Source organism: Dermacentor variabilis, chromosome 5 (genome assembly GCF_050947875.1).
Source record: "Dermacentor variabilis isolate Ectoservices chromosome 5, ASM5094787v1, whole genome shotgun sequence".
Lineage (NCBI taxonomy): Eukaryota > Metazoa > Arthropoda > Arachnida > Ixodida > Ixodidae > Dermacentor > Dermacentor variabilis.
The window spans coordinates 118,826,674-118,852,084 of NC_134572.1; the positions used below are offsets into that span (position 1 = coordinate 118,826,674).

General features: G+C 43.2%; 1 protein-coding gene across 1 annotated transcript in view; it reads right to left on the bottom strand.

Moving 5' to 3' along the window:
* Positions 1 to 385: 385 nt before the first annotated feature.
* LOC142583630 (uncharacterized) overlaps positions 386 to 25,411 on the bottom strand; it is a 70,766-nt gene continuing 45,740 nt past the window's right edge. Inside the window, exons 13-19 of the mRNA XM_075694123.1 lie at positions 23,029 to 23,167; positions 20,337 to 20,378; positions 17,903 to 18,098; positions 15,407 to 15,434; positions 12,971 to 13,119; positions 8,183 to 8,541; positions 386 to 1,004 (exon numbers count right to left, since the gene is read on the bottom strand). Coding sequence (XP_075550238.1) covers positions 909 to 1,004; positions 8,183 to 8,541; positions 12,971 to 13,119; positions 15,407 to 15,434; positions 17,903 to 18,098; positions 20,337 to 20,378; positions 23,029 to 23,167 — 1,009 coding nt within the window. The 3' untranslated portion in view covers positions 386 to 908. The remainder of the gene's footprint in view (positions 1,005 to 8,182; positions 8,542 to 12,970; positions 13,120 to 15,406; positions 15,435 to 17,902; positions 18,099 to 20,336; positions 20,379 to 23,028; positions 23,168 to 25,411) is intronic.

Sequence of the window (25,411 nt, forward strand, 5' to 3'; positions counted from 1 at the left end):
TGTGATGTGGGCTACTAGTGCGAAACGAAAAACAAATCTTCGATTACTTGTTTTGTTTCTGCATTGCTTCGACAATTTGCTGTTTCATTTAGCACGCAGAACAATTACAAAATTAAGTTATGAAATATCTGGTTAGTTTTGAGTATTTGAAATTGCTGAATAGTGTGCAATATTCCATTTGCATCGGGCATTAGTGCATCTGAATTTCAACAGGGCAGCGAATCGTTCTTGGAGAAGAAAAATATGGCAGATGCTATGTCCTCGTTGGAAGCTATGCTGATCGAAGCTTTTTATCAATTGTTTCACCTTAAAACCTGCAAAGAGCCAAATATGCGTGTCAATACAAGGCACACAGCTTTTGCTAAAATAACAAACACGAATGAGGGCTAAGTGCAAAGTAAAAGTGTTTATTAAAAACTGTAAAACTTCCTTTATACAAGCAGTCCAAAGACAAGCCACACACTGAAAACTGTCAATATAAATATTTACACAGAAATTTGAAGTTTGCCGAGACTCGGGGATGTTAGTTCTCCGTTTGCGACACCTTTTATGGTGAATACTCCATCAATATCTCCAAGAAAGCGCACAGTGCACAATTTGCATTTCAGTAATAAATTGTTACAGGGGGTACATATAGTATATATATATATTTTTTTTTTCTTCTTAAACCTGGAACGTAGAGTGTGCATATCTGTTACTTAACTGGAAGATTGTAATGCTGTATAAGATTCGTAAAATTTCTTGCGCTGTCATGCTATAAGCATCTGTCACACTTTCACTTAATTTTTTCTTGTTTAAAAACTGGTGACTGTACAAAGAGCTCTGTCATTCGTTTTTAAGCTATTCTTCCTTTAAAACCAAGTCACGAGTAAACAGAAGTACGTTAAAATTATTTACAATTCGCAATGCTATCGCTTAAATCTGGTTCTGAGGAATTTCTTGACACTTGATGGTGTCTGCGTTGACTTCTTGGGCTTTGCCTTTGATGGCGTACCTGCAGTTGCCTGGAAAAAGGAACGAGTGCATATCCTGCATAAAAGTCTCACACGTAGCATTACTTTCTTGAGGCCACTTCCAATTTTTAATCCTACCATAATCGTATATCATAATTATTAGGCATGAACACCATTTAGTGAATGAAGCAAGTCAAAGAATGCACTTCAAAAGAGACACATCCAATGCTATTGTGACTCTTTTCCTTTTGTTTTCTTTTTTTTGGCAGTCTTGTTGTAATCCCACAGTTGGTCACAGTAGTCTTGATTTCACTCATGTCATAACCTGAATAGTTATGGTGAAACAGAGAAGTTAGGACTTTAGGAAACAGTTCAACAGCTATCATTACCACTAAAGCCTATTGCTCAGACTATCAAATGAATGCAACAAAATTAACCTGCTAACAAATATAGCCCATGGCTGTGGTCAGAGAAGTTCATTCGCCTTGCCATTTTACTCCACAATTGATTGCTTAACACTGGTGAAAACAAGATTGCTTGCGTGCTTCTGCAGTGTTGAACTGCCCTGCACGGCAATGGTGTGTTAGAACAGCGGTACCATCACCAGCGGCAACACCTAATTTTGTGCATTCAAGATAAAGGTACAAACACTAGAAGAAAGCTCCCTGCAACGGCGTGCCCCACTCCAACACATGTCAATGGCAAGCTTTTGCAAGGGACATACTAGCAGATCATCGCCACTGGTGACTGAGCCTGGTTGTAGATCACACAAACATCTTGCTTTGCGAACGTTCGCATGCACTCTCATGATTCGGCAGCGGTGTGCTTTCGTCGAAGGTTAGCTACTCAGTGAGAGTCAAAGTGAACACTCAAAAAGCAATCTCGCCCTTGCGCACCACTATAGGCTTTAGTCAACTTCCATCCAAAAACATAACTGACAGCGCTTCAAGAACTGCGAACAATCGCAGAATGCATAGCTTTGCCACGAATTCACGTGCTTCTTGTCATGGTTTTACATATAAAATAACAGAGGTCATTCACAGCACTTCTGGCTCTCAAACATGGGCACGAGCAAGTGCAACGGTAGGCACAGCCACTTGCTGCTCTCATTCGTCCTAGAGAAGTTTGACAGTGGTTATAACTTGGCATGAAAGACAGTTAAGATACTACATTATTCTAACATAGTAGTCATTATTAAGTGCTGAAAATATTTAGTGTTCACGGTGACAGTGCTCAAGCAGATAAGAGCCTGTCAAGCGAGGTATCCATGGTTGTCCATTCGCCAGTCAGTTGTAGAGCAAATGTACCACAGCCTAATATGTGCATTCATTGGCAAGTGTGAATTGTACGATTTAGAACATGAAAAGCTGCTAAAGTAATGACAATATGGTTCTGCTATGCTAAAAACATATTGGAAGAATCGAATGAAGGCTCTGTGAATGAATGAAGGCTCTGTGTGTTACTTCCATTGATGGCATGCATATGTATGCAGGACAATGCTGTTAGCAGACGACACAAAATAAAAGGTCCTTATCAAGCAGTGAAAACTGTCACATTGTCGTGACTTGCACTGGCCTCCTGTCATGCCCTGACCCATATGACGACCAGCAATGCCAAGCAAATACAACCGCTACGTTTTCGCTAGTGACATGGTTACACAATGCTGCGATGGTGACCTGTTGATTCCGACAGATGTGGTTCACCGTCGTCAAGTCAAGCTTGTTCCATGCAATTCTCAAAATAGAAGTGATCATAACTGCACTTGAAAGCACTTGCGCTCAAGAAGTCCTGTTCGCAGAGCCTGAGATGCAGTGAACTGCCACATCAGTAAGCGGAAATCCCAGCTAAGTCTCCGAGTGGACATTTGCACTTTTGCTTTACCCAGCAGAACATGGTGGCTCACTTAAAGCTCAACAGAACAGCAGCAATCACTGTTTCCAAAGTGGAAATTGGTATAGTGCTCTGCAGCTCCTAGCACCATACCTCACTGCACTGAGGTTGCCCAAGTATGACAGCCATGCTTACAGTTCACCGATTTAAGCACAGACACAGCAGCGTTAAGCTCCAGACAATATGTAAATCCCACTATAGCAATAAAATGTGTTGCATTCTCAGCTGCATGAGACAGTACAGGGTGTTCAGCATTCCATTCGAACCACTCCCCTTGGTTCGAATGGAACCAAGGGGAGTGGTTCCATTCCACTCCTCTTGGATGATGTCGCAAGCATTTTTGCCAATCTGAGCCCATAAACCAATTCGTGCCACAGAGCCGTGGCTCATTTTCTCCAAATTACAGTTACTATAGTTACTCACCCCATGAATATAAAAGCTCGCTATAAGCTCACTTTTTTATTTTTCGAGTGCTTCAGTTCAGTTAGTTTCAAGTGAATGAATGGAGCACTACCTTGTTTTCTTCGGTTGCTTGTTAAGGCTTGCTCACTTTAAATAAGTCACTTCACTTTTTAGTTTAGACTAACACAAAACCTACCCAGAAGTGCTGCAATGCCTGTGGCAATAGCGACGTGGACACACACGCACGCACACACACGCACACACACACACTTGGTAGTCTATCAAACAAAGGTGCACATGAGAGTACTCAAACAAGCATGCACACAAACACACGTGTGAAGTGACCCATAACACAACCTCCCCACAAACACCAATAAGGCATTACTTATGGGCTCTCTCTTCACATAGGTCCTGGTAATGAGCACATTTCAGAATCTAAGTCACCTCAATGCCAGCTCTCAAAGAATTCAATGCACTTTCAGAAATCTTGAATAGACAGTTTTAAAAAAGAAATAAACAACAAGCATATGTCTTCAAGCAAGCATACAAACCTTATTTCTAACATGGTAACTTTACCAGAAACAAAGGACTGCAGCTGTGTTAGGCAGTTAAGTAGTGCAGTCGTGCTTCCAATTTGTGGTGCTCAAAAACCTAAGGCCATTAAATATGCACTTGTCTGAATGGATCATCTGTACGAGCACACAGAAGGAAACAAATAGGCCTTGCAGATTCAGTGATCTCAGTTTTCAGTGTTCCTTGAAAGTGTGCAAGCAACTAGTTTTTTCAAAAGTGCATCAGAACAGTGCCCAACGCTTGCAAACTGGAAGTTTATCTTGCAGAAAACCCCAAGTTTTCAACATGTTAGTGCTTGTGGGCCTAAACAGTGTCATGGACAATTGCTATAGAAAAATTGGTGCCATATGTGTTCTAAAGTCTGGGAGTGACGAGAAATGCAAGCCTTGGGAGTGTCGAATGCTGAGTGCACCAGAAATATGTTTAGTTTTGCGATTTTATGTTCCTGATCAGCAACCTCTTGTAAAGAAACAAATTATATAGGTTGCATCAGCCAACCAGCAATGGAAACCAGAAGGGCTTCTCCATTGTCCGCCTTTCACTGCACAGTGCCGACTCGATAAAAGCTTCACTAAAGGAATAACAACGCGCAATGGGCGAGACCTCCTCCATAGCACGCAGGCGGCTCTCGTTTCTGGTTGGCTGACATGAACCATAGCCTTCACTGCACTGCACAAAGTTGGTGAGATGTAGTGTAGTTATTTCTGCCTTGTTCACTTTCTTGTTGGTTGGTGGTTTCCCTGCTGTTTGCCAGAAAGTTGCACAGAATTTGACAACTTTATGTTTACTTGCACACTACCACATGGCAACGATCTTGTGGTAGTGCGGTGGCACTTATTATGCAAACAGATTAGCAGCGCAGCGTTTATGAGCTGAAGATATGAATTTGGCAACTTTGCAGCATACTAGTGTTCATGATGTTTAGCGATTAATTTTATATAGATAGCATACCATAGAACCTTGTGGCTATGTGCTGTGGTCTTAAATATGTGCACAGGGAAGGCAAGGTAGCAATGGCCTGATTAACAACTGCAATGCACACTTGTGCAGCATATGCATATACACATATGTCGCCAACACCAAATACACACAGAAATGTGCTTGCTAGCAAATCAGAGGCAGCGTGAACACTCAGATTAAGAAACACAGTTCCTTGAGAACAGCCAGCATTGGAATGCATTTAGGAAATGTGGTACAACAGGACAGCCCCTGTATCGCGTACCTTACGAAGGGAGGCAGGACAAACCACAAAGACGCTTCACTTGTTTTTTGACAAACAACTGCTTAACCCTGGGCTACCAAGACACAAAAGTATCACATGATTGTGTCATGGCTCTTCATAGCCAGTGGGACTTGGGCACAGAAGGGTTAGTGTGCAGACGAACATATCATGCACAAGAGGAAATACTTACTCAGTATGAAATCTATCACCAGCAAAAATAGAGTGCAGCAGGGATTCAGAATGCAATCTATGGCCAGCGAAAATAAGAGTGCAGGCAGTTTAGAACAACATCCTTCAACAAAGGAAACTAAAGTTCATGCTCATCCAGCTCTAGCAACACTGCTGTACAGCTGAGTCAGTCATGTATATGAACAGGGTAAGCATGGTAGTGCAATGTAGTATGCTAAATTTTTAGAGTGCAAAGCTAGGCTAGTGGAAGTGGTTAACTGTTACAAGTGCAGTATATACAGTTGTCATCAGAAGTTTATAGGGCGTGGGTTCCACTAGAGTTCAGTTTTCACCCAGTTCACAAATGTACACTCAACGACAGATTTTCCGGTCGCCGGATTTGTCTGACACCTTCACGGCATCGCCAGGGTACCTCATGGAGTCAATGTATAAGAACGTCTGAAATTTCGGATGCAAAAACCCTTCGCCGTCTGATTTTCCGGACTTTCTGCCATGACCGCAGGTCTGAAACGGCATTCATCACAGCCACCACCGCCGCCATTTTGATTATCTCGGTGCCTCGAACAGTCACTCTTGCACGCAAATCCACTGGCAGCTGTAGCCACCTCCGCGACAACGCTAGGCCTAGCTACTTGGGCATCCGCTGCGAAGGTACTTGCTAATCAGTGCCATGTTTTTCATTAAAAGAATTCTCCGCTGTTAGCAATGGCACACTCCGCCTTTGTAATACTCGCCAATGGCTTCGAAGCTCGGGAAGTACAACGCGTTGCATAATGCCGGTTTCCGAAAGTTAGCTTCGCCTTAATACAGCAGTGTTGTGCGGTGAAGCATACGTGTAGTATTGCGGTAAAGCATACCAGAGTGGAAAGGGGCAATTGTCACAGGGCATAGTGTATTCCGTAATTATACATGCTTGCACCCGCCGTCACAGTACGAGCACCGATACGCCTAATAAGTGTACTGGCAGGCCTTCAGAGCGATTACGACGGCCTTTAGAGCGATTACGACGGCCTTTAGAGCGATTACGACGGCCTTCAGAGCGATTACGACGTGCCTGTGGCGATTTGAGCCCTTGGGGAAAATAGAACACATGCATTCGTTCTTTCGGACTGCCCAATTTTTTGGACATTTTTGCAGCCCCTCAGGAGTCCAAAAAATTAGACTGACTGTAGTGCCTAAATGAATTGAATATTAGCTGCACATACTGCAGCAGGGTGCAGTTCCAAATACCCGGCTATGCGTCTGGGAGTTGCGGGAATTCGGCTTTTTTTTTTCAAATTTTGTGCCCTGTAAACAACTTGAAGGGACTGATAACTGGCCAGAATGTATTGAAAGATGTTGATGAAAATGAAATTACCATGACTTATAATTACAGAATGATAATCTTAAATTGGTAAAGAAGGTCTCAAATACCAGTAAGTGGCGAGACCTGGCAGTGAATTTTTGGTACTTCGGATGCATTCTACGAGATTACTGTACTTAAGTCAACTGTTATTAGGTACAGCAGAACTATTGCTTGAAGTTGCAGTTGGTATACTATTAGACACGTGTTTTATTCTATGCTTCGGAAAGCAAGAGTGCATGCATGGCTATGGCAACACGCTGAACTGTATCATGTGTACAAGTGTAGCTTCGTTATTGATCCGATTGGTTTCGTTTGGCTCGTTAAATACCAAAGCAGTTGGATGGGAAACCATGAAAACACGTAGCTATTATGGCAGAAATACTTTAACACTTCACAAGACATGAATAGCAGGAACATCGACTTAATAAACAAAATACTTTCTCACAGGTACAGCTATGGCCACACTTGTTTTCCTCCCGCTCATGCCGGCGTATAATTGCTATCACGCTCACCTATTACCGTTTTAATCATGCATCCAGTGGATGCCTACATCCTCACTGCAGATAGAAAAAATGTGTTAAAGAAATGCTCCATGGCGTTTTCCACATTAGCACTTCATGATTAGACACTCAGACCAGTAAGCTTTCCATTGCACACACAAAAAAAATTGGTACCATGAAAACTGGTTGTCAGTCCCTTTCACGCATACAGTAAAAAAAAAAAAGGGGGGGGGAGGGAATGTGCAGGAGGGAGTGCCATTTTCCAGTAAGCATACAGTCTTGCTCGCATTCTTCTAATTTCGTGCAAAATGGTGATGTTTATAATTTAACGTCGACAGTAAGGAGCATTAACACCAAAAGAAAACTAGAACCCAAGAGACTGAAAACATTTGTTCCATTTCTTGTGTCTCGCTTACTGAAAGAATGTGCCGAGAGATGTTCAGTGAAGGTTATGCTATCGCATAGCAAATGTATGCAACTGGACTTCCACTGCCTCAATGTTGGGTTATCCAACTGTTCAAAAGAATGCTGTGGTGGAGGGCCCCGGATTAATTTCGACCTCCAGGAGTTTCCTTTAGTGTGCACAAAATGTTGTTAAGCACGAGCATCTCTGCATTGTTCGGGCACTGGTTTGCGGCCACCATGACCAGGAATCGAACCCGCAACCTTGCGCTTAGTAGCAAAATGTCATAATTGCATGACCACCGAGCCGTCGTAACAGGCATTGTTAATTTCTGACCACTTCTACAGTTCTGCCAAGGCAGTATAATTCAAAGTTGGCTGCAAGAAAATTAAGGCACCAAATAGGCCAAAGTAGGCCATGGCCATTTTTTGGGTACACACACTCGGAGACCTTTTAGCTACAAGTTACAGAAAAATTATTCTACCATCTTTTGTCTAGCTCCTGCAGCCATTTCCATGTGTAGAACTTTGGCATTTGCCACCCCCAAAGAACTGCCTTGCGATTTCAGTGAAGCACCTGGCTTCAAAACTTCAAACTGCTACTCGCATGTAAACTTCACCACAGGCACTGCTTCGCCACTGCTAGAGGAGCTTGGCCTAGCCACATTACTAACGAAGGCAAGACTCCAACAGCATTGACACTCACCCAAAACGGTGGTTTGCTGTTGCAGTCATCGCTGCTGCTGCTGGATCGGGCATCTCTCTTCCGTTTGGTCGCGTCTTCAGCAGCGTTGACTTGCTTAGTCGAGCCACTTGGTGTAGCAGCTGCAGAGGTGCTGGCAACTTCTGGAAAGGCAAGCTTGCCATCACCTTTCAGGGGCGTCGCCGGTATCGGGCACTGCTGTGTCTCTACCGGGTACACCGACTTCAGATGTTGAGGCAGCATCGAATTGCGCCGATACAGCTCACTGTACCGGTGCATCGGGTCCTCCAGCTGGCTACTGAGGTCTGCGAGTGCCGTTTCTGAGAACATGTCTTGCTCTTCGTCACAGGAGAAGCGGCTCTCTGTGTACAGTCAATGAAGAGACATTCAAGAGGGAGGGCTAGAATGGTTTGGCTACATTGCGAGAAAAGGCGTCGGCTACGTTGGCAGGAATGCAGAACCGATGTTGATGGCAAGAGGAAATACTGCATTCACTTGATTGTAACGCATGCACTATCTTTCTGGAAAAATGTGCCATATGCATGTTATAAATGAGTACGAAACCAAAGCAGCGATAGTTACAGGTTATCGTTGACATTCAAGGTTGCTGAAATCCAAACCCATTCACACGTTGACTGCCTCTTTAGGAGTGGCAACATTGTGCAAGCACTGGAAGTTTGTTAGGATGCCATGGTCTGCGAGGCATTTAAAAAATGTGGCATCCCAAATGCCACGGACGGCACCAAAGACTGGATACTATGAGTTGATATAGTGACAGGGAGGCCACCGCCAACAGCGATGATGAATGATGACCGGTCCACTGTTAGTCAGGTGCTAGCAAATTCTTTTTCTTAAAAGTGATACCGTAAAAACCGGAATATAGGTCGAACTTTTTTTCAAAGAACCATTGCGAAAAGTCGACCCTCGTCTTATATACCAGACGTTGCGCACTTTATGCCCTTCTGTGTACTGTACACCCGGCCAATTTCTAACAGTATCGTGCAACCATCGACCCGCGTGTTTGTTAGCACCTTATCACAGCACGGATTGGCGAAATAGTGAAAGTAAGTGCATGTGTACACATGCACGTATCTCGTTTGTTTCGCAGCTCAGCGCCGTTAATAAGCTGCTGACAAGCACGCGGGTCGATGGTTGCGCAATACTGTTAAAAACTTGGCCAGGTGCACATGCAAGCAGCGTTTAAATAAATACTGTCACCATTGTGTAACCGGCTGAGTCGCATTTGTTTCAACGTAAGGGTGTCTTTTTGTACTTTTGTCATTGAAAATGATTTTTTTTCATTCTTAGAATTCGTTAGTTGGGGGATCGACCAATATTCCGGTCCGACCCATAGTCCAGTTTTTACGGTAAGTTCCGATTGCTTTCTTACAATAAAAGCCTGAAAGCATTTGAATGGACACTAAAGAGAAGCACTCAATCTGTTTAGATCGATAAAGTACTCTTGAATAACCCTATGTTCATTGATATTGTAGTTACAATTGCGACATCACAGATTGCATATTATTTTTGAACATTTCGGCCATTGTGGTTCAGTAGAAGTTGTTCCATTTTCAACTCTGAAAATACAATATAGTTCCTTTTTACCAACAATTTAACCAGACCCAAGCAGATTGTGTAAAAATTATGACATCACAGGGAGCTGGTACGGGAATTTCAAGGCAGCACCACCTCATGTGGTTTTTTGCATCTTTTCTGGTTTACTAAGCATTCCCACGGTGAGTGATTTTTGTATTGTGGTAGGGTAATTTGGAACAGCTGAAGTAATTTCTCTTTTGAGTGGTTCTTGAATGTGCATTTTGATCAAGAATACTTAGGCAAAGCGCCTAGTAAATAAAAAGAAGCATGTGATGTCGGCCATTCTAACTTGTTGACCGAAGCATTGTGCAGTTACTGTTATCTAGCGAAAAAAAAAAAAAAATCTTGCTTGCCGTTAAAGCTTTTTGGGTAAGTTGCTAACAAAGCATAGCATGAAATGCTCTATGCACCATACTTTTACTTGAGCCACTACACTGTGTGACCGATGCTGCCAGTATGGGTCGAAATGAAATCCCCACTGCCTCCCCTCAAGTTTTTAAAATGTTCCGCAGAATATTACGGTTTTGTTTGTTTACAAAGTAGTTTTATCGCCTAATATATTGAGTAGACTTGTTAATATAATTCGGGTTAATTCGATCCCGACCGGCACCCATGCATTTCTATGGACCCAAACATTATTTCGATCCTAAAGTATGCATTCGCCGGATGAAATTAAACTGGACTAGCCATCATGCCCAACCTCTACGGTGACCCCGATGACCCCTTTAATGGCAGTGTCAGTCTTGGCTGAGCTTAAGGTACAGTGAATGCATGTAACACACGTCATCGCCCACCGAAAACTCCTATTTTTGGCTCACCCAGGAAGATTCCCCAACAATAATGGCACCTCGTAATGCCCGATTGTGGTATTTACCCGATTCTAAAGTGTGCCTTTTGTTTTCCAAATGGGCCGTAAATTGCCTGCATGGTGCAATTGGATACGAAACAAGAACTGCCTTTGCTGCATTCTTGCGCTTTACCACGTAAGACGGCTGCATTGCAGCAAAGCTAAGAGACTGACTGCCATAAAATCAGACATGTTAGATTACTATTTTGTTTACTATTAGTTTTCTACTTCAGATAATTAGAAAGTAGGCACGCATTTAATTTAGGGGTTTGTTAGACTCAGGCAAATGCTGCCAAATTAATCAGTGGTGTGTTTTAGTGTTTGTTCTTCACCTTAATTTGACCAGCCGGATAATTTGATCAATTTCATCGGTCCCCTCAGGGTCAGAATAACGGAAGCTGACAGTATACACAACTAAGAAGCCAATAATCTGACATTGGCTTACTTTTGCACACAAAATTAACGACCATATTTGAACTCGTATCTGAATGCAAGTATATCTGTTGTCCCCTTGCTATAGTGGGGCATTGATATCGTGACTAAAACTTGTAGGACTTCAGAATTTTTTTGCTGTTATAAATCACATGTCTGGCCAATATCCATGCACTGTATGGGGCTTCCCCTACAGCAGCCGATAAAGACGAACTGGAAAGAGCGTCATCCCTAGTGGCACGATTTGCGTTCTACAAGTCGAAATATGAAAACCAGTTCAGTGTCATGCGGGCCAAAATGATGCTCGATTGGAGAACATTGGGGCATCGGAGGAGTACATGCTTCATTTAATGTTATTGCACAGTATCTATAAATCATTAATTGGCATCTCCCACGAGTCATACCTCCTAATGCATCAACTTACAGAAATGAGTTTCTTCCCCTTAAAACACTGGCATTGCAACAATTTTTCCAGCCCTATGGTTGAAGTTCGTGGCAACAGTGCATTTATTTAAAAACTATACACTTTCTAGTGTTGTGAGATGTCTGCACTGAAATGCATGCATGCTCAGAAAAGCATAGTCACTATGAACAAAAACATGGTAACTGGAGATCTGCTTAATTGAGGTGCTTTCACTGAAACAACTCCTTACTGGCATCATTCTCTCTCGCTGTACACCACACTTTAATAACTACCCATTAGATTGATCCCTACACTGCTGTAATGCCTAATCACGCTATGCTTATTACATAAATAAATTCAGTGGCAATTTAGTAGTAAATGCCAAGAGTAATGCATTAGTGGCATCTCTTTAAGGTCCTTGATCCATAATTTAAACCATGCTCACCACATTGCAATGTGTTTATGAGCTCAGTTGACACTTCACGCCTCTTCGAGGCACCCAAGTGCAACTGACGATGGTCTGGCAGACCACTGTCAGCCGACAAGCACACAGGCATCCACCATTCTTCTATGCTCTCCTATTACCCCTCTGACAGGTCACTGGCTTCCCATACTTCAAGCACCTACACTTTTTCTGCTTTGACACTCATAATGCTAATGCATTAAAAAACTGTGCATCTAATGTAATAGATTGAAGATGCTTAAGCTACATAGAAATTCAGCTTTTTTTTGCAAATCCCGTGCACCACAAGCTTTACTGGCCGACTGTACATGTAACACTATTGGGATACCACATCAGTTGGTAGGACTGGTCAATTAGTATGCTTTTGCTCAGGCAGACAAACATAGAAAAGACTGTTCCAAGTGTGGGATATATGCGACGTTCGAATAGGATGGTGTTAGTTGCAGTCGTGTTTATGAGGTACCTCCTTCTGCCTCCTAAATGGCAGCCATATTTGAGGATCATGTGACTGATATTTCTATATCAATGCAATCATTTCAAAATAGAATCTGTTCAAAGACACCGCTCACGATTGGTCCACAAGAGTTCAGCACTGTGAGAGAACAGTTTAATAACCCGCCACGCCAACATATTCATTCAGCATTAAAATAATTGGACTAATTTATTCAGTGTCGGTTCAGACATTCAGAGAGAAAGTGCATACTCAGAACAAACTTGGCAAGAAAAAAAATTATAATTTTTTTCTTTATTGCCTACATGACACACATGCATAAAGGGTTATGCATGATAAAATTAACGTGAGCTGCGCAGCAATGTTTTTAATACCCTGGAGTGAAATTTTCCAATGTGGGTAGCTCAGCAAACCAATTAGTGATCAACTTTTTTTTTTACTCAAAAAACATTTCATTGCTTTACATATTATACATATATTGCACAAATGTACTCTCCGTGGCTAGAAATAAAGGTGAACAAGATCAAGCTTCCTTGATGTAGAGTGGCATTTGGGCTTTGCAGGGTTAAAATATAGCAAGAGCACCGTAGGCAAGTGACCAATAATGAGAGCCTTGTGGCAGAAGAAACTAATAATGGCAGCCAACATGAGTGAAAGACTGAAATTTATGAGCAACTTGCCAGAAAATATGGTGGAGTCCAGAGCTGCTGCCTGTGCGACCTGCCCCGACCTCGACACACCACTCTCCCTGTGAAATTCAACGAAAAAAAAACTGCAGGTTTAACGAACGCATCAAAACACATACGACCATAGACAAATGAAATTCAAGTACAGAGAAATTTTTCGTAGTCAAATTATTATTGGCACAATTTGTCTGCGGTTATTCTCCTCTGGTTCAACTGACACAAAGGAATGAATTCATATTTCTTTTCCACAATGCGTAAAACCTGATGCTTTTTTTTAATGGTGACTTGATGTTCACTAGTCCACACAATTTATTATGGTAAAAATCAATGACAGATTTGTTGAAATGGTTGGTGCTGAGCAAATTCACTGGCAGCAGCACAACTTCCAATTGCTGCATGTGCTGAACCAAGACTTAAAAGGGCACTAAGGAGAAAAAAACCAATTCAGTTTAGACCGATACAGCATCCTTTGAAAACTATACCATATTTATTCACATAATGAACGCATTCCCCATTTTTCCACTGATGAAGTGTTTTATTTTCTTTGTCTCGCATGTGATCGCACCCTGAACTTACTGCCATGAAGGAGACACACTGTACGATTCGGCGTCTGACACTGTGTCCGGCGGGTGCGATTGTGTCAGACGCCGTGTCGGATGGTACCGTGTCTCCTACTTTTATTGCGATAGGAATTAGATGGACGCTCCAGGTGCATTTTTGTGTCGCCGTGCACCACATGGTGTAGGTGCGAGTGAAAGTGTGCAAGGGAAGCCAATGATTGCGGCTCAAGCTTGCACGCCGTCTTTCGTCGCACAAAAGGCCCCAGGCGCACTGGGGCCCCGGGGTGGAGGGGCTGTACTCTGGCAGCATTGCACAACTGTGCCCGAGGGGCGCCGAAAATCGCTGCTGAATTGCCCGTGTACAAGGAAGAAAAGCGGGAAGTAAATGCGCAGTCTTAGTCTTCCGTCGCGTGTGGCGACCGGGGGGGGGGGGAGGGGGGGAGGCAGCAACTCCGGCAGCAACTGCGCATTGCGCGGCTGTGGCGCGCCTTCAAGGCGATCTGTGTTGGGGGCCGAGTCGATGGCGGCTCATACCTTTGTCCGTGCTGCATCCTCGCCGCTCAGTTTGCGCTGAAGAGAATGTTTGCAAGCTTATACAGCCGATAAAACTACTATCCTTACTTTGTGTAATGTACATTTGCTATCGCAATCGATGGTTCGCATTTCGGACAGAACCGACTCTTATAAGGTGGCTGCGGAAAAAAAATTTGCTCACAACTTTATCCCGCATAGTGAATGCAGTCGCCAACTGCGCACATTTTTCTGGAAGAAAAGTGTTCATTTTGCGAGTAAATACAGTACTTATTTAACTCTTTCTGCGAAATGAATAGAGAGAAAATTAACGTTTAACACTGATTTTTCAAAATTTTTGTGCCAGAACTCCACTGCTGGTACACTTCAGTGATGGCACAAATTTCAAATTACCTTATTTATTTAGTTATAATGCAGTTCCAATTACAAGGCGAGGATTCCAGTTGGGGGACCCAGAAGTACACTGCTTTAGCGTGACGTAGTTTAGCAGATTGATCACTCAGACTCTGCAGAGATTGCCCAAAATACCAAATATGTGGAAGCACCAGGGTTAATTGATGCACACTATGCGAATTTCAGCTTGAGGCAAGAGTTCACGGCTGCACAAATTTAGCCCCGTGGTGTGGCTTTATGGTAGCATGCACTCCTGCCATAGTGTTGAGCTTTCCGAATTCTCTGCTAGAGTTATATGCATGAAAATACGGTACTACCCGACCTTACAATTTTCACTGCCCTCTAAAATTGTAGGTCACTGGAAATTTGGCACTGGTGGCACCATGTTGAAACAGTAACTGAATCCGTCAGCCTTGCATATAAGGGGGATGACTTCCAGGCTAAGGATTCTGGGAAAAACAGTCTCCTTACATTCAAATAAGAACAGTGTGTTATTTTCGTATTTGGGCAATTTTTGCTTAATGTAAGTTCTTGAAACTTGATATGTTCAGTTTTTGGCTCTTTTAGAGTACAATACAGTTGTTTTTGGCATTGCATATAGGCCTGAGCAGATGCTGTGCGGGAACTTGAAGGCAGTGTCACCATCTGTATTTGGTTCTTGCACCTCTTCAGACTTGCCAAGCTTCCTCTAGTGCTAAGAGTGGAATCTTTGGGGGATTGAAGCATATTTACCAATGCAGCTCAGTCCATTAAAAAAAGATGAGGTGGAAGCAGAAAGGGTTTGACAATATGAATGACAGCATGCATGAACAGGGCTGTATCTAAGAGAAACATGGCCTCATCAATGAGGAAATGTTGAACTTACCGTCGAGGGTTGGACTTAAACCTTGGAACTAGAAAAGAAAAACAGACAGTATTAATGTCATTGTCAGTCCTTCAGCAGCATGTACAAAATGTAAATACAGTCGGAACCCGCGATAACGAAATACCCCAACAACGAAATTCTTGCGACAACAAAACATTTTCGTATCCCCGGAGAACGCCCATAGGATTCAATGTATTTCGTACCTCTCGGCAACGAAATGCAGCTGTACTACAATCTCGCATCAACGAAATTTGCCAGAATGTAACTCCGCATATTGCGTAAAGCTAGCAGCCTCGAAAATGCGCTCAAATGCAATTGTTTTGCATTAAAATTATGTAAAATACCACCACATTGCACTTGTGTGGGCGCCGCCATTTTTGTTCACAAGAACAACCAAGCGCCGGAAGCGATCAGTGCGCTGGAAACACGTCATGGCCGCCATCCTGTTTGTTGATCGCCCGTTTGAAGCGGCACCATGAGCGGCACGCACGTTGCTACCGACATGTGACGACGGTGTTTGAACGCCTACCAGGCGAGATCGTAGATCGTTGTTCGAAACGTACGTTCATTTTGCGTTCCCCGTGGTTGACGACTCGGCGAGGCCTAGGCCAATCGCGTGAGGCGAGACTGAATGCAAACTGGACGCGCGTTTGGAACAACAATCCCCGATCGCGGCAGTGCATGACGTAATGTGCGCCTCGGTGAGAAAAATGCAGCAAAAACAATGAAATCCACGTTTCGCCTACGTGGAATTGTTTATGGCGCTTAAGATGGCGTTCGCGGCATATGGAGTGTCACGCATGGGGCCATGACTGACCAATCGTCTGGGAATACGCATCCCTTGCTTCAAGAACGCTGGTTTTGGTGCCACCCGACAGGCATCGTGTGCGGATTCTACGCCGGATGTAGATTTTCACGAAAGGGCCGTTATCTCGATCGTTTGCCTTCGCGTACACGAGATACGATCACTTTTGCGATCGGCAACAGCGTGCGCTGGAGAAATGCTCCTGCATGCACTGTTGCTCTGCGTCTTGTGCCGAGTTGCACAAAATCTCGGCAAGTGATCGCATCTCCAAAAGCAGTTGACCAAGAATTCTGCACTACGGCAGTACTGCCACTGCCGCTCGACGCATGCGGCACACTTTGTACTGTCGGCAATGCGGTTCTATATCCTTGAGCAAAGCTTGCAAAGTAGGCTAACGGAATTTGGACAGTTAAGGTTTTGTTCTGCGATGTATTACCTATCTGTGCTGCATTACCTATTACCTTTTCGCAGCAACGAAATTCTCGCGACAGCAAATTTTTTCGCGTTTCCCGCCGATTTCATTATTGCGAGGTTCAACTGTAGTGCCTTATGCCCCTACATACTGTTAACAAATAAACAGTGTCTTAGAGGAGAATGCTTTGTGCATAACTGTCTCTTCCCTTTCTGAACAAATATTGTGAAATTTTTGTTTTGTTTGTGTGTTTGTTTTGATAACTGCATATCTGGTAGTTGGCTCTAATTGTGTCAATGTATCTTTGTTGACCATTATCAACTCTGTTCTGGGGTTTTATGTGCCAAAACCATGATCTGATTATGAGGCACGCTCTTAGTGGGGAACCACGAATTAATTTCGACTACTTGAGGTTCTTTACTGTGCATTCGGTGTGTGATACACAGGCATTTTTACATTTCACCCCTAATCAAGATGCGGCCGCTATGGCCAGGGTCCGATTCCGTGACTGTGCTTAGCAAAGCAATGCCATAGCTGGTAAGCCACCATGGTGGTTGTTGACTATTATCAACTGTTCTTCTCACAACTGTTTGTATCTCTGGATAACTGTCATATCATGCTGTACATATTTATGTCCATCACTACACAATGTTCGAAAATGTATTTGGGTACAGAAAAATAAGCACAGTCAACATACAAACCCAAGCCATTCCAAGGTTTCTAACTAAGTAAAAAGCAATTTTCACTGGGAACCCTTCAAGCTAATACATGATATAGCCCATAAAGTGGACAAGCATAGTAAAAAATTGATGGACATACTAGAGTCAAACGCTTTTATAACAAAGTGCTTGGGACTTCTGAAATTATTTTTTATACACATCATTTCGTTCTAGAGTCGTTCATTCTAGAGGCACTTGACCGTAATCAGTTTATGGACAGTACAATCTCGTATTCAGTCGCAACAAGTATGCAGCGACAGACTAACAAGATTACAAAATTCTTTTACAAATATATTGCGAGTTTTACAAAGTGCAGAGAGCTTTGTTTTAGTTGAGCAAAGTATTCATGCTATTTTTTATGCTAGGCAGTACCTCTCAACTCTAAATTCAAACCAAACTGTGACGGTCTAACATCCTAAAGCAACACTGAGGCTGAGGCTGAGGAACCATGCAGTAGTGGAGCCTCCAGATATATTTTAACCAATTGTTTCTGCCTTTCCCCTGTTAAAATGCGGCTACTGTAGATTGGTTAACTGAAGCAGAGCCACCATGACGGGTACCTTTGAACTCGTCGCAAGAGATGGTGGAGCTGCAAGACTGCCTGCTTGAGAGTCGGCGCTGTGACCAGATGCTCTCGAGGCTTGGCGTGGAGTACAGGGACTGGTTAGCTCCCTTGGCTGGGGGCTTCACGGGTTCCTTCGTGTGTTGGCGTAGCTTTGCATCGCAGTAGCTCAGCTGAGCATTGAGTGACCGGTTCTGCAGCACAAGAAAATGGCATTGAACAATTCAAGGCTGTTTCATCGAAAGGAAACATGGTAGAAGATGAAAGTGTATGCCATTGATCACAAGGAATGAAAAATAGCCTTTCCGATCCTGTACAGTTGTCTGCATATGTCTAGACCGCCGAATTGGTGTGGTGTCATGCAGAGAAATTACGTAGATTCCAGTGCAGGCAACCACAACTGCATTTATTTGACAAATGACTAAGTGGTGCCAGCGTACCAACTGTCCTGGTAGCTGGCTTGAGCTCTCCTTACCATCTGTCATGCCACTGCAGCTGATGGCAGTCCCACTACAACATCCATAGCTGTGTTTCTGGTCAGATTGAGAGATGTTTGTCACCAGAAAATGCCAGAAGGACACCCAGGCAGTAGCATTGAGCCTGGTGCCTCGTACCTAGCAGCTGCTGTGTTATTACTGGTAGTGGTTCTTTGCTCAGCTGTCCAGCGCCTGAGCACTAAACGCGAGTGTGGATGGCTGTACAGGAGCTTTGTTCAAAATCATACACGGAGTGAACAAGGCTCTCACAAGGATGCTTGAATGTCTATTTGAGTTTATTTTATATATTTATTTTATCTACTTTATTTTAGGATGTGAAACATGCGAAAACGAGGATGTAGCTTTGCATGATGACGCAAGCAAAGGAAATAGCATTCATGGGGCTTGAAGACAAGTAGCAGTAATCTCACCTTCCACCCTGCTTGGCAGAACAGAAAATTTTCATTCTCAACAGCTTGTGGATGGAAATGGATCAAATTTACTAAGGATACAGTACATAAACACAGCTGAATTTCTGCACAAGCTTTACGTGTCACGAAGTAATGTATAGAGCAAACTTTCAAAATATCTGGAATCGGATTTTTCTGTTAATTCGATCATCACTGATGGTCATGATCACCACTCACACACTTACAAGCCAGAACAGCCCTGGATTGGCCCTTGCCGGATAATTCAAACTCTTGACTGGTTAGCCTGAAGACGTGTGACCTCAATGGCTGCAGTGTACCTTGGCAGTTCTGGGCAAATGCACTGAGCACATGTATCTTGCCGAAAACACTTCTCGGGCTAGCAGCATCTTTTGCAGAAAAAATTGAAGGGCTTTCAAGGAATAAAGCAGTATGCCCAGCAGCTTGAAAACAAAACACTGCCTTAAACAATAAGCAAACATTTTTATTGCACTATGAAGAAAGTATGCTTTCTAAACCCTTTCTGCATAAACCACCACTAGCCACTGCAAATAAGACGGATCCTTGCCACAAAGATACTAATGAAATCATATTGGCTTGTATCGGACCATGAGGTTTATGCAGGCCAGGAGTCAAATTCCACTGAACTCGGCCAAAAGCAAAATTCAGAGATTTTTAAACACTCCGTGAAAGTTGGTGGCTTTCAAGGCCTTGAAAATGACATTTTACATTCAAGTACTGCTGTGAACCCTAGCCTATTTACAGCCTGCCTGGAGAACTGAAACGGAAACGGCGCACAATGAATGTTTACAGTATGTACTCGATTCTAACATGCGCTTATTTTTCTAGGAAAATTTGCCTGCACCGCGAGATTAAAACCAAAGTGGTGTTCACAACAGCCTCCTGTTAGAGCCCAAAGCCTAGCCAACGTCATCGCCATTTCCATCATTAGTGGTGATGGGAATTCACTACAGCGGCATTGAAATTATCGCATGCACTCGTGCCACGTTTTTGGAAATGAACAACTTACGGCAAAATAAGAAATCAGTTCTCCCGTGTACCTCAAGATGGAGAGGAAAAAAAAATCTTGTCTAGCACTTCCAAGGGATTCGCAGCACCTTTGAAACATGACTGGGGCCAAGAAAACATGCCGATGCTAGTTAAATTCTTTTCTCCATGCTTCAGCAGGCCAGCTCTCTGTGACGCAATGCATTTTTACTAATGCTTTATCAGTAAAGTTGGAGTAGAGGTGCTCTGCATTGTACGGTATTCTAGAGGAGCAAAACACTAGTGTGCAAATTTTGGGAGCTCTACTGCATTACAATGAATGAAATACAAGAGGACACTAAAATCCATTGCAACAACAGAAAAATTTTGAAGCTCAGTTTTGTTTTCTTTTTCTATATTTAATATCATACAATCAAAACGGAGCTTCGAAAGAAGACTTCAATCTAGACTGGTTTAGCGCTTCTTTATTTTACCTTTGAAGAGGAATAGCACAGCGGAGCAGGTTTTGCCAGAACCTTACCTCACTCGCCAGCCTGTCTCGTTCCTGCGTCATGGCAGTAAGCTGCAGGAAATGAAGGTTGAGAAACACTTGTGAGACATTTAAAATTGTATTCATTTAATTATTTGTTGTCATGATAGCATTTATAAGAACATTAAAGGTACGGTTGCACCACTGCCACTGCCATTCAGTCATGGTATGGACACACATGCATGGCAAACGTACGAAAGCTCCAGAGACGCACAGTGCCATTTGGCTGCAGAAGGAAAAAAGCCAAGTGGATGCACCATCACGTTATGCTTAGTCAGCGAAGTTAGATTATGGGGTTTTACGTGCCAAAACCACTTTCCAATTATGAGGCACGCCGTAGTGGAGGACTCCGGAAATTTCGACCACCTGGGGATCTTTAACGTGCACCTAAATCTAAGCACACAGGTGTTTTCGCATTTCGCAGTCATCAAAATGCGGTCGCCGTGGCCGGGATTCGATCCTGCGACCTCGTGCTCAGCAGCCTAACACCATAGCCACCACGAAGTGTTCTGGCTTCCAGAACACTTCGTTGCACGTGCACATGCAAGAGTTTCTGCTGAGTAGCGGTGAGCATAACCACACCTTGGTGCGTACACTGGTCTAAGTGTGTGCAGAGTACAGGCTGAGCGAGAAACTAATCCTTCACTGGGCCCTGTCAGACGCCAACGATTTTCTCGTCAGTCTCGTTTCGTGCACCATAGAGTGACGACAGTGGTAACGCCGGCATTCCTCATCATGGCAGCGTTGCAACACGCCTGGCATCTGCAAGGTCTGTTCCTGCTGCAAAGCAATTGTTGCCTCATGCGATAGGTCACACCATGCCATCACTGCTGTTGGAACACTGTGCAAGGCGCTCGAGTGCAGCGTTAAACCTTGCTATTACTTTCAACGCTTTGCCCTTGAGTGGAACTGCCACGTTATTTTGTGTTGCCCTCCGGGCCAAAGGTGCTATTGAAGGGAGCGGGTGCAATGTGGAGAAAAGAACACTAGAGACATTATTAGGCTCCTGCAAATACAGTGTTAGCAAAACATTGCTAAAATTGATGTGCTTAACAGTAGAAGGGAGTGGCCTCTGAAGGTGGTAGTACTTAGTAATGAGAGGTATGGTTAACAGAAATTCTATGTGCCTAGCACAACATTTTTGTGACTTTTTGTGCATGATCAATGCAAGGAAAAAGGCAACAGGGAGGTAAAATAGCGTGCAGGCTAGGAATAACTTATTCTGTGAAATAAACAAGGGCTAGCAAATTTACAATGACAGGCAAGGAATGTGCTACGGGCAGCATATTCAAGCTTACTGCAGATTAAGGATTTGCACAGCAGGAGTTTTAGAAGAAGCTGGAGCAGAGGAACAATTGCAGCAGAGGTATCCCAGATTACAGTCAGAATTTTTAATTATTCTGTTAACGTCTTCCTTTTCTCGGTCATTGCAAGTCATGTGGACCACATGACGATAGGAAATGACTGACTCGAGAGGGAAATGTTAGGACTGGGAATACCACCAATGTTGGTTTCAACCTAAGGGACCTGGCGTCATCGACGCTATCATGACTTCATGATCCAAAGCAAAATTTTTTGATGTGGAACAATAAGGTTAGCATACCTGCCAAACTGAGGACCTCGAAATTCAGGAGATTTGCCAAGCTGAGAGGAAGGGGGGAGGGGGGACAACAAACTAAACAAAGGTTTGTGCTACTTGTTCTGGGTTACAGCAACGTCAGGAACCAATCTGAATGGCTGCCAGCATAGTTAAGCGCTTCGGTGCTTGTACTGTGATCAGAGACATCGTGTGTGCACATGTATAGTAATTAGGACACACACACACACACGCGCGCACGCACACACACACACACACAGCTGACTTAACGCTGCCACTCTGCAATGCATGTGAGAGCTTTGCCCCATGCACACTTCTCAGCACATGTCTCAATGTGAAACAAAATAGGCCTACACTGCCTACACACAAATTGCATGGATTTAAATCTGACTATTTCCCTTTTTTTCTGGTGTACTTGGGGCAGTTTTTCAGAACAGCCTTGTTTGTACAATCAGAAGAGCTGGCAGTTATGGGTTAGGTACAATCACTTTGCTTAGGAAATAATAAAGAATATTGTGAGCATTTCTTGTGGTTGTGCTTTAGCGTGGCAAGCATCAGTTCTAGAACTTGGAGGGTTTGGGAGTTTGAAAGAGTAATGCAGAAATGTCATATCAGTATACTAAGAATAGATTGAGTTGTATTATACTTATGTAATACTAAAACCTGCCACCCTTACCATGACAGAATGCTTCACAAATGAGAAAGAACAAAAGATCGTTATGCCACCGTGAAGTTCCCAGACCGGTTTGCCATGTAACCAATTTTGATAGAGTCTGCTCAGGCCTAGCTTATTCGTTACAATGAAGATAAGCCTTCATTTTCTCTTCACATAATTGACATACAGTGAAATGAAGAATATAGTCTTGAAAGAATACTTTAGCAGTCTAGAAATCATATTGGTTCTCTTCAGTGTGTCTGGCTGGAACGGCAAAGGCAGTGCGAGAAAGGACAGACGGAGGGACAGAGACTCTCTGCCTTTAACATTCCAGCCGTGAATACGTACCAACTTGGCTAACTTGTGTAACTTTAGCGTCTCTAGGGAGGAATGATAATGTAACTAAAAAGCAGCTTTTGCCATAACCTTACCTCATTCACCAGCTTATCTCGTTCCTCCTCCGTGGCAGCAAGACGCATGGCCTTCTCTTCTGTCTGAGCCTTGAGAGTCTCTGTGTCCCTTTTGGTCTGCTTGATCGTCTCCTTCATATCTGCGATGTGGTTAATCAGTCTACAAAGAAAAGAAATCCAGAAATGAATTTTTCATGGTGACTCGTCATGCATTATGACATGCACGCAGTATAATGTCATGCATTATGCATTAGTGCAAATTACATAAAAACAGCAAATGAGATAGCACTTCCAAATACTACAGGTGGTCTGAAAGGACAGTTGCTATCTAAAGTCACTTCTCTGATATTCTGTACTCTGGTAGCATGTATTGTAATCATTATTGAACAAGCGTGACTAACAGGAGAAGATTGAGACGTCTACAGCCACATTGCAACCACGGGAGACAAGTAGAGAAGAGGTTGTATGGAGCCATTTAGATGAGGCTTAGATGCAAGCCATAACAGCGAGAGCTGACCCAACAGCAATAGACATGATGTAACCACAATAATAACTATGGGGTGCAACAGCTTGCAGATTGTCAATGCTAGGACTAAATTCTGGATGGAGACAAACGGTTCGGGTACCTTCAATTAATGATAAGCATGATGCCTGCAACAGATGTCGCAAATCTTTGTGGAGCAAGAGCGGTCACTGCAAGATGCATCTACATTAAATGGGCATGTGGGCCGAACTTCCCTATGCTCCGCACTTGGACATTTTGTCTCTGTTAACCACGCGAGCACCACTGTCATTTTTTCTTTGCAAGGGTTCCACTAAAAAAATGCTGAGACACGATGTCATGCACATAGGAGATATGAAAACATGTCGGGACATCTATTGCTGCACTCAAATGAAAGTCTCATCTGGGAGACATGATATTTCATTTAGGGAACGCTACAGAAACCACTGAAAAACCAAAGAGCAACTACTATAGCTGTTAAAAAAGAGCTATTGATATTGTGAGCACGGGTGATGACTTGCAACATGGTAAACTCTTCACCAGAGAACACACAGATGTAAAGAATTCTCAAAGCACAAAAGCTGGGGGCTGACTTGTAGGTGATGACTTATTGTGATGCAACTGATTCGTAGTTAAACCTCAATATGAACTTCGATATAACAAAAGCATCAAATTAATGAAGTATTTATATTTTTATAAATTCATGTTTACACAACACCATGTATCTTTACCGTAATATTATGAAAGGCATTTATTTACGATTTAACTGTACAATGAAATTTCACTGCTCTCATGAAGGAAAACAAGCAATAAATGGAGACTATTGAGGGTGCCACTGGTGAAATGGTTGAATTACAGGTGGTTGTTTACAAATGCATCTTTCAAGTTGAGCGCTGCGCAACAGGCAGTGGTTGCCAAATAGGAGCAGCGTTTTTGCTGGCAGCAGCGAACTTTGCTCGTCATGGCCTCAGATGTTCTGCCATATCACGGAGGCCATAAGCTGGCAAGTGCAGTGTCAAGTAGCGGCACACAATGGTGCATCCTAACATGTCGTGCATTGCCTATTCTACACAGCATAGTTTTGTATCCTGCACACTGCCTTGTGTTAGCACCCAATTTGGTGCTACCCTCATGTGGAGAGTGAGAAGCACACGTAGCGGTAGAGTCGGCAGTACTAAAAAGAACACCCTGTTACTTGAAGAGATTTTGATTGGCGAGAAAAAGGGTGTCACCACGCAGCTCTATCTTGAAGTCAAAAGAGGCTATCCTGGACTCAAAGAAAGCACCATTTCCTAGGAAATGCAAATGACAGAGTGAAACTAGCAGATTACTTTTGGCGCAGATAGAGGCATTTTCGGCGAGCGCACAGCTCGTTCAACAAGTTTTGGATACACGTACATAGCCGAATGATGAATTTCGAGGATAATATGCGCACTTGATGCAGTACGGATAATGTGGCAGCCATGAACAAACTAATTCAGGTTGTTGCTTCGCTTCCATGACATTTTGATGCAAAGCTGTTTTTTGACTTCCAACGGGTTTTGATACTGCGTTAATTGGGATTTGTGGAGAGGTAATCTGTTCAGTGCAACATAGCATCAGGTTTCATACAGCTCTGTGTGGCATTAGAGATCATGCTGGCAAGTCATGGTGGTGGAATGGATATGAAAGCTTTGCTTATGCCAAATACCACGGTACGTTGAACTTTCTTTTTTTTTTTTTCCAGCTTTTAATGTGCCATGCAGCTGCTGTGAAGACTGTCAGTACAGCTTTAAGTGGTCACCGATTCAAGTAGAACAAATTTTTTTGTTATTGCATGTCATGTTAAAAATACTGGTTGGCAACTGCACTTTTCATGAAAGGTTGAATTCCAATGTACCTAAATTTCGATATAATGAAATA